Source organism: Taudactylus pleione, unplaced genomic scaffold, assembly GCF_031769625.1.
Source record: "Taudactylus pleione unplaced genomic scaffold, aTauple2 ptg000314l, whole genome shotgun sequence".
In the NCBI taxonomy this organism is placed as follows: Eukaryota; Metazoa; Chordata; class Amphibia; order Anura; family Myobatrachidae; genus Taudactylus; species Taudactylus pleione.
Window position 1 is genome coordinate 6696239 of NW_028284715.1, and position 14752 is coordinate 6710990.

Below are 14752 nucleotides of genomic sequence, written 5' to 3' on the forward strand. Positions count from 1 at the left end.
GGTGAATGTCACTAGGAATATATCACTAGCAGGAAGGAACATGAACCCTGGAACGCTGCTACAGCAAGTATTCACTGGAAGCAGCGAAGTTGAACAGCAGCTTCCTGTTCCTGGAGTCAGACTAAATACCCTTAGGTAGTTGGTCATTGGATCAGAAGATCAGCTGAGTGACCGCAGGACTACCATTGGGAGAGACTAGTCAGGTGATACAGATTAACATGGCTGTGCTCATGACTGCCACCGTGGGAACCAAGACACATGCACGGAAGCCCTAGCAGACCCCGGGAGGAGAATACTCACCCCACCACTCACCTCCATCCCAGTGACTGAACACCCAAGCTCAAGGATGCCGGCGCAGCGGTGAGTAGCGGCCGATCCCAGGCCGCATCCTGACAGTTAGGAGCTGATTGGTTAATACTTTATCTCTCACAATTTTCCTCTCTCCAAGCTTTGATAAATACCCCCTAGATGAACGCAGGTAAAGCATCAAGCACTTTGCATGCGTTCCAGTGTTTTCCGCTGGGATAGACACTGATCAGAATTGCACGGAAATTCATGCAAATTCGATGGGAGTTTCTGGGAGGGGGGTTATCAGTCGCAGGTGTGTCAATGTCAATGACTGCACCTAAAGATGTAGTTGCACTGACACTGGCAGTCATGGTCAGTCAGACATTCTGCGCCTGCCATAGGCAGGTGTAATGTCCGATGGTGCGGCAATATCGCAGCCAGGGTCAATAGGACATCCATCGTCTACGCCATTGGCATAAAGATGCAGTAGAGGCTGCGATAAAAGGTGCAGCTGCCATTGAGGTCATCTCTGAATTACCCCTTAGTGTGTCTATTAAAGAGCTCAAAACATATATAGCCTTTGCCATCCCTGTTACTTTCAAATTTCCCATAACGCTATACTCTGCAGTACACTATATTGTATATTGTTCAGTGATTTTGTCACTTAATGCAGCGGGGGGTCATTGCATATTTTGAACTCTGGCTCATAATGCTCTATGGGCCTGATTCAGACGCGCTCGCAAGCGGGTCGATTGTGGGGTACTGCGCATGCGCAAGCCTCCGGGACTCACTACAAAAGAGGCGGCTGTCGATGTTGATTGACAGTTCGCCCCGTTTTGTAGGCGGGGCGGCTACACAAACGGAGGCGTTCTGCCATTTGTGGGAGACACCACTGACATCACCAGTGATGTCAGTGGGAGAGCTTCCGGCTCTATTAGAGCCAGAAGCTCTCTGGGGCTTGCGGGAACGAGACCCTACCACAAGGGTCTCGTCACAAGCCCCGACGGTCGCGATGGTCGCGACCATCACCTGGCCGCCTGCAAAAGCTGTGAGTGGTCACCCACAGTTTAGCAAGCGGACAGGAGGCCGCAACCAAAGAACAAAAAAAAAAACGCCCTGATTCAGAGCGGGCGCTCTTCAAGAGCGTCCGTCTCAGAATCAGGCCCAATGTTCACTGCTGACTAACTTTGTGTCAAACAGATTGCAAGGTCAGTTGTGAAAACTGGGCTAGATATTACGATATATGACGCTGCGTAAAACTGCACAAACTGCCTACAACGTCACTATTTCTAATAACCAATGTAAATGACTAATGCCTACCTAGGAGCAAACATGTCTGTTATTTATTACTGATACAACGATAACATTTAAAGTATGTTTCCTGTATTATTTATTTGGAATCGCAATATATCTCTTGCACCATTCACTCATGTAGACAGCACGGGGTATATTGACCAAGAGTCAGCTTTTCAAAGCCATGCTTTTCAGCTGTTCTAACCGCAGGATTCAAAAGGGCTATACTATTGAATGTAAAACCAGGAGTGTCTTGCATTTAGTATTATTGCCGTTTTAAATTCCCCCACCAAATTGTGTCGGCTTTGAAAAGTTTCCAATTAGTAACTATACTTCTATTACTTAATTATTGATAATACTAGGAATCTATTTATTGTTGCAGAGTGAATATTGACAAATGACAAGACATTAAGGGGCTCATTTACTAAGAATCGAGTTTGGGTGAGTTTGCAAAATCATGAGAGTTTAGCCTGTTTTTCAAACTCGCAAATTTACTGCGCCCATGACCCTCACCGCGGGAACAAGACACACCCATTTAAGCCCTAGCAGACCCCGGGGAGAATACTCACCCCACCACTCACCTCCACCCCCGGCGACTGAACACCTAAGCTCAAGGACGTCGGCGCAGCGGTGAATAGTGGCCGATCCATGTGGGATCAGCCAATGAACGGCCGCTACATGTAAAGTGGCCGCTGATTGGCCAGCGGGCCATATTAAAAAACAGATGATTCCGATTATCTGTCAGTTCGCGTATTGTAAGTATATGCAACAGCATATACATACACTTGTTCGGATTGGTTCGGGTAAGTAGGTTTTTTGTTTTGCAAAGACCTTGGATGCTACAGAGAGAAGCGCCAGGATGGAGGTGAGTATCTTTTATGAAGGCCATTTCCCATGGATTCTACTTTGGAGAGGAGGACAGAAACATCTGGTAGAAGGTAAGTATGTGTGATAGATGGATGTGTGTAATAAATCTTTACTATTCACAGTGTGTGTGTTATGTCTTTTTTGAACTAATTATATTACAGTGGGGGTACGGGTGTCGGCCGCCTGCTGGCACTTGTAGTTCCACAAGTGCCAAAGGGCAGGCATGCTGGCACCTGTAGTCCCACTGTAAAATGCAATAGTTTACATCTATTCTTCACTTTATTACCCCTGTACCCAGTCCAGGATAGAGGGGAAGAGCCCCGGGCTTCAGACCAAGCCTGGGGTTCGGGAGAGGGGGGACCCCTTTTTTAGGAGTTCCCCACTTCCCATGAGATTCCTGGCTTAGCCTGAGTGGCTTGGGCTGATAATGTTTTGGCCACGAAACACCGGTAATAGGGTCTCCAGGCTGTGGCATTACAGCCCGGCCGTTTTGGGTCCTGTGCTGGTTTTAATTATATGGGGACCCCTATGCATTTTTTTTTCCCCCTATAATTAAAACCAAGACTGGCCCTGCAGCCAGGTGCTGGTTCCTAAATCATGGTGGAATCCTACTCATTTTGTTTCCCGCAATTTTAGGAACCAGGACTGGCTGGCAAGTCTGGGGCTGGTTAGGCTTTTGGGGGGGAGGGGGCCCTACGTCATTTTTTTAAAAAACATTTAACCCCTTTCTTACAGGTAGACCACACAAGCAGCTTCACATATTTCACTGATATGTGCAGGCTGCTTGCCTGGGTGAGTTTTGCAGAGGTAAAACACTGCAATCTTGGGTAAGTCATCTCATCTAAACTCGCAATTTGGGGGAAAAAACTAATTCTGCTTCACCATCGGAAAACTCACTTTCAGCTAAATTCACTTCTTAGTAAATTTGCAAGTTGAAAAACGTGAAACTTACCCAAGTTTCGGCGAGTCAAAGTGAGTTCCAAAAAAATAAAAACTTGACCAAACTCGATTCTTAGTAAATTTACCCCTAAGACTGGGGGGCTTATGTAATAAGGTGCAACTTCCAGCATCTGTGGAAACTCCTGTGAGTCTTCCCATAGTTTATCTTCTTTAAAAAGGCAATTATTTTAAAGGCAAAACCAGCTTGGTTCTGTCGACATGTTAAATGTCGACATTATGAACAAGTCAACATTTTAAACGTTTCGTCATTTTTGAATGCTGACATCTTGCTTGTTTGTCATCATTCTGACCAGATCTCGGCTTGATATTCACAGCTCGGGTGATCATGTGCTATGTCATCGTACGTAATGACAAGACCACCAGGCCACCATGGTCAGAATTGCGTCACCAAACCCCCGCATATGCTACTTAGATCTCCCATACAGGCTCTCCAATACAAGTCAGCAACTATGCCTGAAGGTTATATTCAAACATCAATTCAAATTGTCTGACATTAATGATGGTTTCCCATTAAAATGCTTCTTGACTTATTCTCTTTATCTTCCCTTTTTAACATTTATAACCATCTGTTCAGTGTCGGAACTAGCGGCGGTGCAGCCGGTGGCTTGCACCGGGGCCTGATGTGGTGCAGGGGCCCATTGCCCCTGCAGGCAACAGCGCCGCTGCACCCGCCGCCAGTGTCCCCTGGCCCCACACTGTAGTGCGGTCCGCAGTGATTGAGGTCTGCACTACACAACAAAAACCGCTACCAGCCCCGGGTAGTACACTCGTACTACGCGGCGATGGTGTGTTTGTTTTGGCAGCCAATGAGAGTCAGATAGACACTCATTGGCTGCTGCGTCCACGGAGGGAGCCGGGCTGGAGCTCACTCATGAGCTCCGCCTTCCGGCTCCCGCAGTGGGTGATGGGAGAGACCACATAGGGGGGACTACTACTGGGGTCACTGCACATAGGAGGAACTACTACTGGGGGCATTGCACATAGGGAGGACTACTACTGGGGGCACTGCACATAGGGGGGACTACTACTGGGGGCACTGCACATAGGGGGAACTACTACTGGGGGCACTGCACATAGCTGGGACTACTACTGGGGGCACTGCACATAGGGAGGACTACTACTGGGGGCACTGCACATAGGGGGAACTACTACTGGGGGCACTGCACATAGGGGGAACTACTACTGGGGGCAATGCACATAGGGGGGACTACTACTGGGGGCAATGCACATAGGGGGAACTACTACTGGGGGCACTGCACATAGCTGGGACTACTACTGGGGGCATTGCACATAGCTGGGACTACTACTGGGGGCACTGAACATAGGGGAAACTACTACTGGGGGCACTGCACATAGCTGGGACTACTACTGGGGTCACTGCACATAGGAGGAACTACTACTGGGGGCATTGCACATAGGGAGGACTACTACTGGAGGCACTGCACATAGGGGAGACTACTACTGGGGGCACTGCACATAGGGGGGACTACTACTGGGGCACTGCACATAGCGGGGACTACTACTGGGGGCACTGCACATAGGAGGACTAGTACTGGGGGAAGTGCACATAGAGGGGACTACTACTGGGGGCACTGCACATAGGAGGACTACTACTGGGGGCACTGCACATAGGGGGGACTACTACTGGGGGCACTGCACATAGGGGGAACTACTACTGGGGGCACTGCACATAGCTGGGACTACTACTGGGGTCACTGCACATAGGAGGAACTACTACTGGGGGCATTGCACATAGGGAGGACTACTACTGGGGGCACTGCACATAGGGGGGACTACTACTGGGGGCACTGCACATAGGGGGAACTACTACTGGGGGCACTGCACATAGGGGGGACTATTACTGGGGGCACTGCACATAGGGGGAACTACTACTGGGGGCACTGCACATAGGGGGGACTACTACTGGGGGCACTGCACATAGGGGGAACTACTACTGGGGGCACTGCACATAGGGGGGACTACTACTGGGGGCACTGCACATAAGGGGAACTACTACTGGGGGCACTGCACATAGCTGGGACTACTACTGGGGGCACTGCACATAGGGGGGGCTACTACTGGGGGCACTGCACATAGGGGGAACTACTACTGGGGGCACTGCACATAGCTGGGACTACTACTGGGGTCACTACACATAGGAGGAACTACTACTGGGGGTATTGCACATAGGGAGGACTACTACTGGAGGCACTGCACATAGGGGAGACTACTACTGGGGGCACTGCACATAGGGGGGACTACTACTGGGGCACTGCACATAGCGGGGACTACTACTGGGGGCACTGCACATAAGAGGACTAGTACTGGGGGCAGTGCACATAGAGGGGACTACTACTGGGGGCACTGCACATAGGAGGACTACTACTGGGGGCACTGCACATAGCTGGGACTACTACTGGGGTCACTGCACATAGGAGGAACTACTACTGGGGGCATTGCACATAGGGAGGACTACTACTGGAGGCACTGCACATAGGGGAGACTACTACTGGGGGCACTGCACATAGGGGGGACTACTACTGGGGCACTGCACATAGCGGGGACTACTACTGGGGGCACTGCACATAGGAGGACTAGTACTGGGGGCAGTGCACATATTGGGGACTACTACTGGGGGCACTGCACATAAGGGGAACTACTACTGGGGGCACTGCACATAGCTGGGACTACTACTGGGGGCACTGCACATAGCAGGGACTACTACTGGGGAGAGTGCACATAGGGGGGGCTACTACTCGGGGCAGTGCACATAGGGGGACTACTACTGGGGGCACTGCACCTAGGGAGACTACTACTGGGGGCACTGCACCTAGGGAGAACAACTACTGGGGGCACTGCACATAGCGGGGACTTCTACTGGGAGCAGTGCACATAGCGGGGACTACAACTGGGGGCAGTGCAAGAATATGCTTTGGGGCCCCCTATGCAGTGCCCCACGAAGTGGTACCACTATGCAGTGCCCCCAGTAGAAGTCCCCCCTATGTGCAGTGCCCCCAGTAGAAGTCCCCCCTATGTGCAGTGCCCCCAGTAGTAGTACCCCCTGTGTCCTATCAAAACATGGGTTCTCTTTTCTCCCAGGCTTTGAGTTTATTTCTGATCCTGATGGAAGAATGCTCTGACAATAATATCCTATAGACATTTATGGGGCCCATACATCTGCCATGTATTGCCCCAATTCCTCGTTCTGCTGACACGGGGGACGGGGAATTGGGGAAGTCCAACATGCTGGAAATTCACCGATCCTGACCAAAAAATGATCAGTATTAGCGAGTCAGGGATACTTAACATGCAAGTTTTTCCCAGATGTGCTAACGGATTGCCAATCATCGATGTCCGCGGATCTGCATTTTTGATTGATGATCGGATCGGCATTGGCAGGATGTGAAATCGAGCCATAGATGTATGACTCACATTAGTCCAAACTATTAAGTAACAGGTATCAGCAACGTATTGTAAGATTGCGGAGTGTCTCCCCTGAGAATGAGTATGTTACCAGAAGAGAATATTATGAAACCTGTAATACTTATAAGTGTGACATGCTTGCTAACAAGTAGCTGATATTAAGTTTGCTCTGGATAACATTTACATAGCAGATGCCAGACACGAAGTGCCAAGAACGGGGCTGCGCACGTCATACAGAGCTGTTAATTTGTTGAACCTTGTGATTTGGGAGATATTTAATATAGCTGCTAATTAAATTACATCCCAAACTACGTACTATGTACAGTAAATCCTCATTTAGACATTATTCACGGGACTATATTTAGATTATTGTTTTTTCTTTCTTACCCCCATGTTCATTCATGATTTTTCATTAAACAAAGTGGTACCGACTACATCCGAAACCGCTCGTTTTGATCTATTGTAAAGTTTGTCTTTTGGCCAATTTTAGCTGAGTGATTTCATGGCCACTTAGCCCCTTACAGAAAATGAGATTTACAATGACTGCAGTGATCAGCACTGTCATTTGTAATGTGCTCGTTTGCTTTATATTCCTATTGCTATCCGGCTCACTCTTCCGTAACCACTTTGAGGACTGAGGACTTTGAGGGCTGAACAATTCCCTAGGTGCTGTCTTGGGGGTAGATTTAATAAAGCTTCTAAGGGGTCCATTCATGATGCTAGTTATCAGGTGCTGGACGGCCCCGCAGGGGCGTCTCAAGAGAGGACCCGTGCGGGGCCCCCTCCTCTCTCCTCGGTGGCCGGCAGCCGACTGATGGGGCTGGCCAGCCACCGGAGCATTAGTAGACTCCGAGCACTAGAGTGTGCCTGGAGTCTACTGCGCATGCGCAGAACACCGGAATAATGGCCGCGGCAGCCATTTTCCAGTGTTCTGAGCAGCGCTGACACACGACGCGAGACCACGGACAGGTGAGTTTAAAATAATATGGGTGCAGGGTGTGCGGTGCGGGGCCCGTGTACCCCGCACACACTGCACCCATTATAGATACACCACTGGGCCCCCGACAATTAGGTATCCAACTCACTGCAAACAGCATCGGTGGATACAAAGCCGCCGCAGCAATTCAACATTGTTCCAGTACGGAGACAGCTAGTCCGAAAATCAGCTGTCTCCATACCGTACAATTTTATATTGCTCTGGTGGCTACTGCTTGCTTGTGATATCTCCTGTGTTATTTTTATAATGAATAGTCCTGACACTTAATTTACACAAAAGTAGGTGAAAAATTAAATTTTCACCTGCTTTTTGTAGAAATTATGGGGTCTATTTACTAAGCAGTGTTAGGAGACAGAGTGAAAAGTGATAAGAAAGTGATAAGGTGCCAGCCAATCAGCTCCCAACTGTCATTTTTGAAACACAGCCTGTGAGAAGACAGTTGGGAGCTGATTGGCTGGCACCTTATCACTTTCTTAACACTTTTCACTCTGTCTCCTAACACTGCTTAGTAAATAGACCCCTAAGTGATGATGAATAGACACTTAAAAATAAAAAGTGGTGGTGTTCCCATAGCAACCAAACAGATTATGTCTATCATTTCTCTATTTCCTCCTTGAAAAAGACAGCATCTGATTGGTTGCTATGGGCAACACCACCATTTTTAGAAGCTTTAGTAAATCTATGCATTGGTGCCTCAGTGATGTCATTAGTCTCCAGTTAATTGATTGACTGCATGCTCATTTATGTTGGCGCAGCTCACATATTGGCCGCCGTCACATGTGCAGATGGGAGGTAGTTGAAATCCCGACAGCCAGGATGCCGGAATCCTAACACCAGTCAGAATCCCGGCGCCGGCATCCTAACGGTAAGTAGTGGGGTTAGGGGGAGGGTTAGGCACCAGGGGCAGGGTTAGGCACTTGGCGAAAGTTAGGGTTAGGCACTAGGGGTGTCGGGTAAGGCTCTAAGGGGGAAGGATTAGGCACTAAGGGAGAAGGGTTAGGGTTAGGCACTATGGGGGGAGGGTTAGGCACTAAGGGAGAAGGGTTAGGCACTATGGGGGGAGGGATAGACACTAGTGGGGAGGGTTAGGGTTAGGCACTAAGGGGGGAGGGTTAGGGTTAGACACTAGGGGGGAGGGTTAGGCACTAAGGGGGGAGGGTTAGGGTTAGGCACTAGGGGGGAGGGTTAGGCACTAGGGGGGAGGGTTAGGCACTAGGGGGAGGGTTAGGGGTTAGGCACTAGGGGGAGGGTTAGGGGTTAGGCACTAGGGGTGTCGGGTAAGGCTCTAAGGGGAAGGGTTAGGCACTAAGGGAGAAGGGTTAGGCACTATGGGGGGAGGGATAGATACTAGTGGGGAGGATTAGGGTTAGGCACTAAGGGGGGAGGGTTCGGTTCAGGCACTAGGGGTGTCGGGTTAGGCACTAAGGGGGAGGGTTAGACACTAGGGGGGAGGGTTAGGCACTAAGGGGGGAGGGTTAGGGTTAGGCACTAGGGGGGAGGGTTAGGGTTAGGCACTAGGGGGGAGGGTTAGGCACTAGGGGGGGTTAGGGGTTAGGCACTAGGGGGAGGGTTAGGGGTTAGGCACTAGGGGGAGGGTTAGGCACTAAGGGGGAGGGTGTGGGTTAGACACTAAGGGGGACGGTTAGGGTTAGACACTAGGCGGGAGGGTTAGGGTTAGGCACTAAGTGGGGAGGGTTAGGCACTAGGGGGGAGGGTTAGGGTTAGGCACTAAGGGGGAAGGGTTAGGCACTAGGGGAGAGGGTTAGGGTTAGGCACAAAGGGGGAAGGGTTAGGCACTAAGGAGGAAGGGTTAGGCACTAAGGACTAAGGGGGAGGGTTAGGGTTAGGCACTAAGGGGGAAGGGTTAGGCACTAAGGGAGAAGGGTTAGGCACTAGGGGGGAGGGTTAGGCACTAGGGGTGAGGGTTAGGGTTAGGCACTAAGGGGGGATGGCTAGGGTTAGGCACTAAGGGGGGAGGGTTAGGGTTAGGCACTAAGGAGGAAGGGTTAGGCACTAAGGGGGGAGGGTTAGGGTTAGGCACTAAGGGGGAAGGGTTAGGCACTAAGGGGGAGGGTTAGGCACTAAGGGGGAAGGGTTAGGCACTAAGGGGAGAGGGTTAGGCACTAGGGGGAGGGTTAGGCACTAAGGGGGAGAGTTAGGGTTAGGTACTAAGGGGGAAGGGTTAGGCACTAAGGGGGGTGGGTTAGGGTTAGACACTAGGGGAGAGGGTTAGGGTTACGCACTAAGGGGGAAGGGTTAGGCACTAAGGGGGAGGGTTAGGGTTAGGCACTAAGGGGGAAGGGTTAGGCACTAAGGGGGAGGGTTAGGCACTAAGGGGGAAGAGTTAGGCACTAAGGGGGGAGGGTTAGGCACTAGGGGGAGGGTTAGGCACTAGGGGAGAGGGTTAGGGCTAGGCACTAAGGGGCAAGGGTTAGGCACTAAGGGGGGAGGGTTAGGGTTAGGCACTAAGGGGGAAGGGTTAGGCACCAAGGGGGAGGGTTAGGCAATAAGGGGGAAGGGTTAGGCACTAAGGGGGGAGGGTTAGGGTTAGGCACTAAGGGAGAGGGTTAGGGTTAGGCACTAAGGGGAAATGGTTAGGCACTAAGCGGGAAGGGTTAGGCACTAAGGGGGGAGGGTTAAGGTTAGACACTAGGGGGGAGGGTTAGGGTTAGGCACTAAGGGGGAGAGGTTAGGTTTAGGGTGTGGGGCGGGAGGTTAGGGACAGGGGTAGGGTTAGGATACTTACTGACAGGTGTCGGTGTTCTAACCCTGTTGGGCTGCCGAGGTCGGGATTCTGACCGCCAGGATCCCGAGTGCCAGCATCTCATACCCTACCCATGCAGACTACGGGTCCATTTTGCTACATTATAGTCAATGATGTAAATCTATTATTAAAAAATTGGACCCTGATATGCATTAGATCATCACGCCAACGTTTGCGTTTTGATTATAAATAGCATGAAATGGTTTTTGTAAAACTGAGCGCACGCTGCGGACCGCAAACGCATCTTTAAGCACTTACGAGAGACTCTGACACGTTCGCATCTCAGGCTTTTCTCTGAGACCGCTGAATGGGCGTTACTGGGTTGCAACTGGAAGTACACGTTTAAGCGAAATGTCCTGCAAGCGCGTTTGGAGCGCGTGTCATAATAAAGTATCCTAGCGTGGGGCTGGTGTAAGTACCGTTTACAGTGATGACGGCTACTCTCGCGGCCAGGGGACTGGCGGCAGTGTGGTTGCAAAGATGTGTACGTGTACTCAGAATACGGGCGTACAGTATATCACAACTGGAATTGCGACCGCATTACGTGTAACTCAGAGTCAGGTCCACACACAGAAAAAGCGAATAATAAAAAACTAACAGAGACAGCATATTTGAATACTGAGTATTACTTATAATATACAGTTTATGGGGGGAGATGTACTAAGTATTAGAAGGAGATAAAGTGGAGAGAGATGAAGTACCAAGCAATCAGATCCTAAATTGCCACGTTACAGGCTGTTTGAAAAATGACAGTTAGGAGCTGACTGGTTGGTAATTTATCTCTCTTGAAGGCTTAGTACATCTACCCCTATGTGTCATAAAAATAATGTGTCCAATCTAAGGATTAATGTGTGGATCTCTTATCCCGAATGCCCTGGGAGTTAGGGTTTACGGATTACGTGTTAATCTGTAATTAGGACAAAAATATACAAGAAGAAAAGTAAAGACAGTATGGCCCATTGGTTTAGCAGCTCTCCTCGCAGTGACGGTAGATCACTAAACAGCAGCAATAATTTTCACGATGACTTTCTGAACTTTCTGGATTGAAGGCTGCTATATAGAAAACTGCTAAATATAGTGGGTGGCATTCCCTGACAGCAGCCTTCTCTCCCAGCCTGTAACAGCTGCTCGTGTTTCCTGCGTTTTTAATTAACCCAAAAACATTTCATACGTTTTCCAACACAAACATACACTAAGAGCAAAACTCAAATCCTCGATCACAGAAGCTACTAACACTCGAATGTGACCCCTAAGCGGAGGTTCTGCCCTCAGAACAGAACTGGGTAAGGAAATAGAGATTTCATACAATATAGGGGGGTATTCAATCTCTAGCGAAAGGTCCGGGCTTTTCGTAACACCTCGGAGCTTTTGATGGGGATAAAGTATCAGGTGCCCAATTATCCCCAGAATTCCAATTATCCCCAATTCCAGAAGCTGCAGAATCGGAACCCAGCGGAAAGGTAAGTGTGGAAAAAATCGGTGAATTTTCGGAAAATCGTCCAGGGATCCCCTAATGATGTCCTGACATGGGGGATCACTATGGGTACCCCTGTTTTGGCCTGCGGAAGGTAAGTAGGGTTTTTAAATAGCCACGGCTGGTGCATAAATGCGCCTGTGCAGAAGGGGTGAAGAATAGCAATTAGTTTTATTTATTTATTTTTGTAAAAACTAGTTCCATCAAATTTGGGGTACATGAAACTGGGGGCAAGCATATATTTAAATCCCATTTTTAAAATTCTTCAAAAATCCACCTGCCGCTACCACCCGCATTCTTCAAAACACCTGCCGCATACATGGGGACCCCCCCTGAATCAATTTTGCTACTTTAAAACTTTGTCTTCCGTATTTTTTTGTTTTTAACCCCAAAATTCAAGTACATTTTTTGGGGTGTCCCAATATTTTTGTAAAAAAAAATTTTGACACACATTAATTTTAGGGGACATTCCCAGGGGTGCAGGCTATTTTTTTTTTAAAGCCTGCACCCCTAAACCCCAATTCTGCACTTTTTTTCGCTACCTATTGTGGGGAGAAAAGTTATCCCTGTTTTTTTACAAATTGAATACGGGGATGATTAAAACAGGCGAAAATTATGTCATCTGCAACAATGGGTTTTCGCCTCAAATTGAATACGGCCCATAGTCTGAAACTTCGTTCAACGTGAACAAAAACAAAAAAATGCAATCAGGGGGCTCTAACAAAAAAACACTTCTCCAGAGCGAGGCGACATGCCCCCGTTTCCGGGAATGCAGGCCGTCCAGCCCCCGTACCCCCCCCCCCACCCAAACGCCTCTGTCTGTCAATCAGGCAGAAGCATAGGGGAGGCCTGCGTTTAATCTCGCAGGACCCGTTCTGCAAATGCGCAGAGCGGGTCCTGATCATGCGCAGATTCACGATAATCTTATTAGAACATTTAGAACATCGGCCCTGATTCCTAGCAGCGCGCACTGCCGATGTCGGGCGCAGTGAAGCAATAATATGCTACTGCGCATGTGTCCAAATCGCACCGGGCTCGCGTCCCAACTGTGTCTGTACAGAGTCGCAGTTGCGTGTTGAAAATGTAGTAGGCGCCCCTGGGCGGTGACAGAGAGGTGTCTTAGCGCCTGCACAGAGATGGTCCTTTTATTGGCCGAGTTATGGCAGTGTCGCGGGCATGTCGCAGACACCCAACCACCCACATAGAAGGCCGTACATGGACGAAGAAACTGCACCTGCCGCAGGACTGGTGGAAGTTTAAATGGTGCGACCGACGATGGCCTCTAGAGGCTCCAATCGGTATTACAATGTGTAGGAGAGCTAAAAGACCAGTGAGGGCCGCATGTGACTAGACACAGTCACTGCTATCCAATTATATGCTGCTTTCTCCTTACATTACGTCCAATGAATTGATACTTTCTCGTGTCTCCAGGCCGATCACTGTCAAGTGATGCAATCCGCTATTCAGGCTGGCAAGATTAATATCTCTTAACACTATTGGGTCAACATTTGTTAGTTGGAAAATATAATAGTGGAATGTATGTAAGGTCCTTCCCTATGTGCGTCTGCACTCTTAAGTTTTGTATTTATTTTTGCTACTGGGCTGACTGCTGAATCAGGACACGGGCTGGCCCCAGGCACAAATCACAATAGATAAATGCTACTGTGAGGACTCAAGGTTACGACTTTACAATGAGATGTTCATGAGTTGTGTCTGGGATCAGAGACAATAGCTATGGGTCCCGCTCTGCTCTTACGTAGTGGCCAGCGAATCCACAGTGAGGATAGAAGAACAGAGAAGATGTCTAAAGGACACACCAACATTTTGCTATGTGTTACTTCACTGCTTCATAAACTCCACAGTTCTTGGGGAAACTCATCACTATCGTTGCTGACCCAGGGGAAGTTTGTATGAACACACCACATAGTTAAAATATATTGATGAAGTCAACTGGACGCCTCTCGCCGAGCCATGACAGGCACCTATCTAGCTGCACTGTGATGTGTACTCATTTATACTTGCTCTACAACGTTACTGGCATGGATTACTTCTTTAAGTTTTTGTTTTCTCAACTTTTTTTTTTTTTCAAGCTCTCATACAGGGGAATTTCGGATGAACCAACTCAAGGAGCAAAGAGCCACTTGTAGGTAACCAGAAAACATTTCTAGGACCTGAGAATCACAGGCTAGCAGAATAAGAGATTTCGAATAAGAGATTTCGCCAATGATATTAGCAAAATGCATGCATCTATATTTGTTGGCTGAAGCCAGTTTAAACCTACCCTCCCAGTGTCCCCCCCATCTGCGTGGCATACCTTGCTTGAGCGCAATGACACTCTCCCTCCGCAACGTGCGCAGAACTTTGTTTGGCAATATGAACAGTTATGGCCGCAGCCATCTGCGAATTTTGTTTTGTGGCAGATCCCGCAAGTGGGCGCCTCTCCCTTCTGCTCCTGCTGCTGCTGTGCCTCCTCGCCCATCTTCTTCACTTGCTCCTTGTATGATTCAAACTGCTGGTGCAATTTCCTGCGGAGGACAAGACAGAGACATGCTTACTATAGAAACCTCTGTAACGCTCTATCACTACCACATGGGAAACACAATGTAAACTGCTGATAAATCAGTATTGTGTTGGTGTCAATCTGATAGGATAACGATTACTGCTCTGGTATAATAAAAGATCTTGC

The 14752-nt window shown here is 49.0% G+C and overlaps 1 protein-coding gene across 11 annotated transcripts in view; it reads right to left on the reverse strand.

Annotated features, from left to right (window-relative positions):
- Positions 1-14752, reverse strand: part of RIMS2 (regulating synaptic membrane exocytosis 2) — an 801312-nt gene that overhangs the window by 636347 nt on the left and 150213 nt on the right. For all 11 annotated transcript variants that reach the window (XM_088442657.1, XM_088442652.1, XM_088442648.1 and 8 more), the window contains exon 4: positions 14381-14591. In XM_088442657.1, the coding sequence (XP_088298783.1) occupies positions 14381-14591 (211 nt within the window). The remainder of the gene's footprint in view (positions 1-14380; positions 14592-14752) is intronic.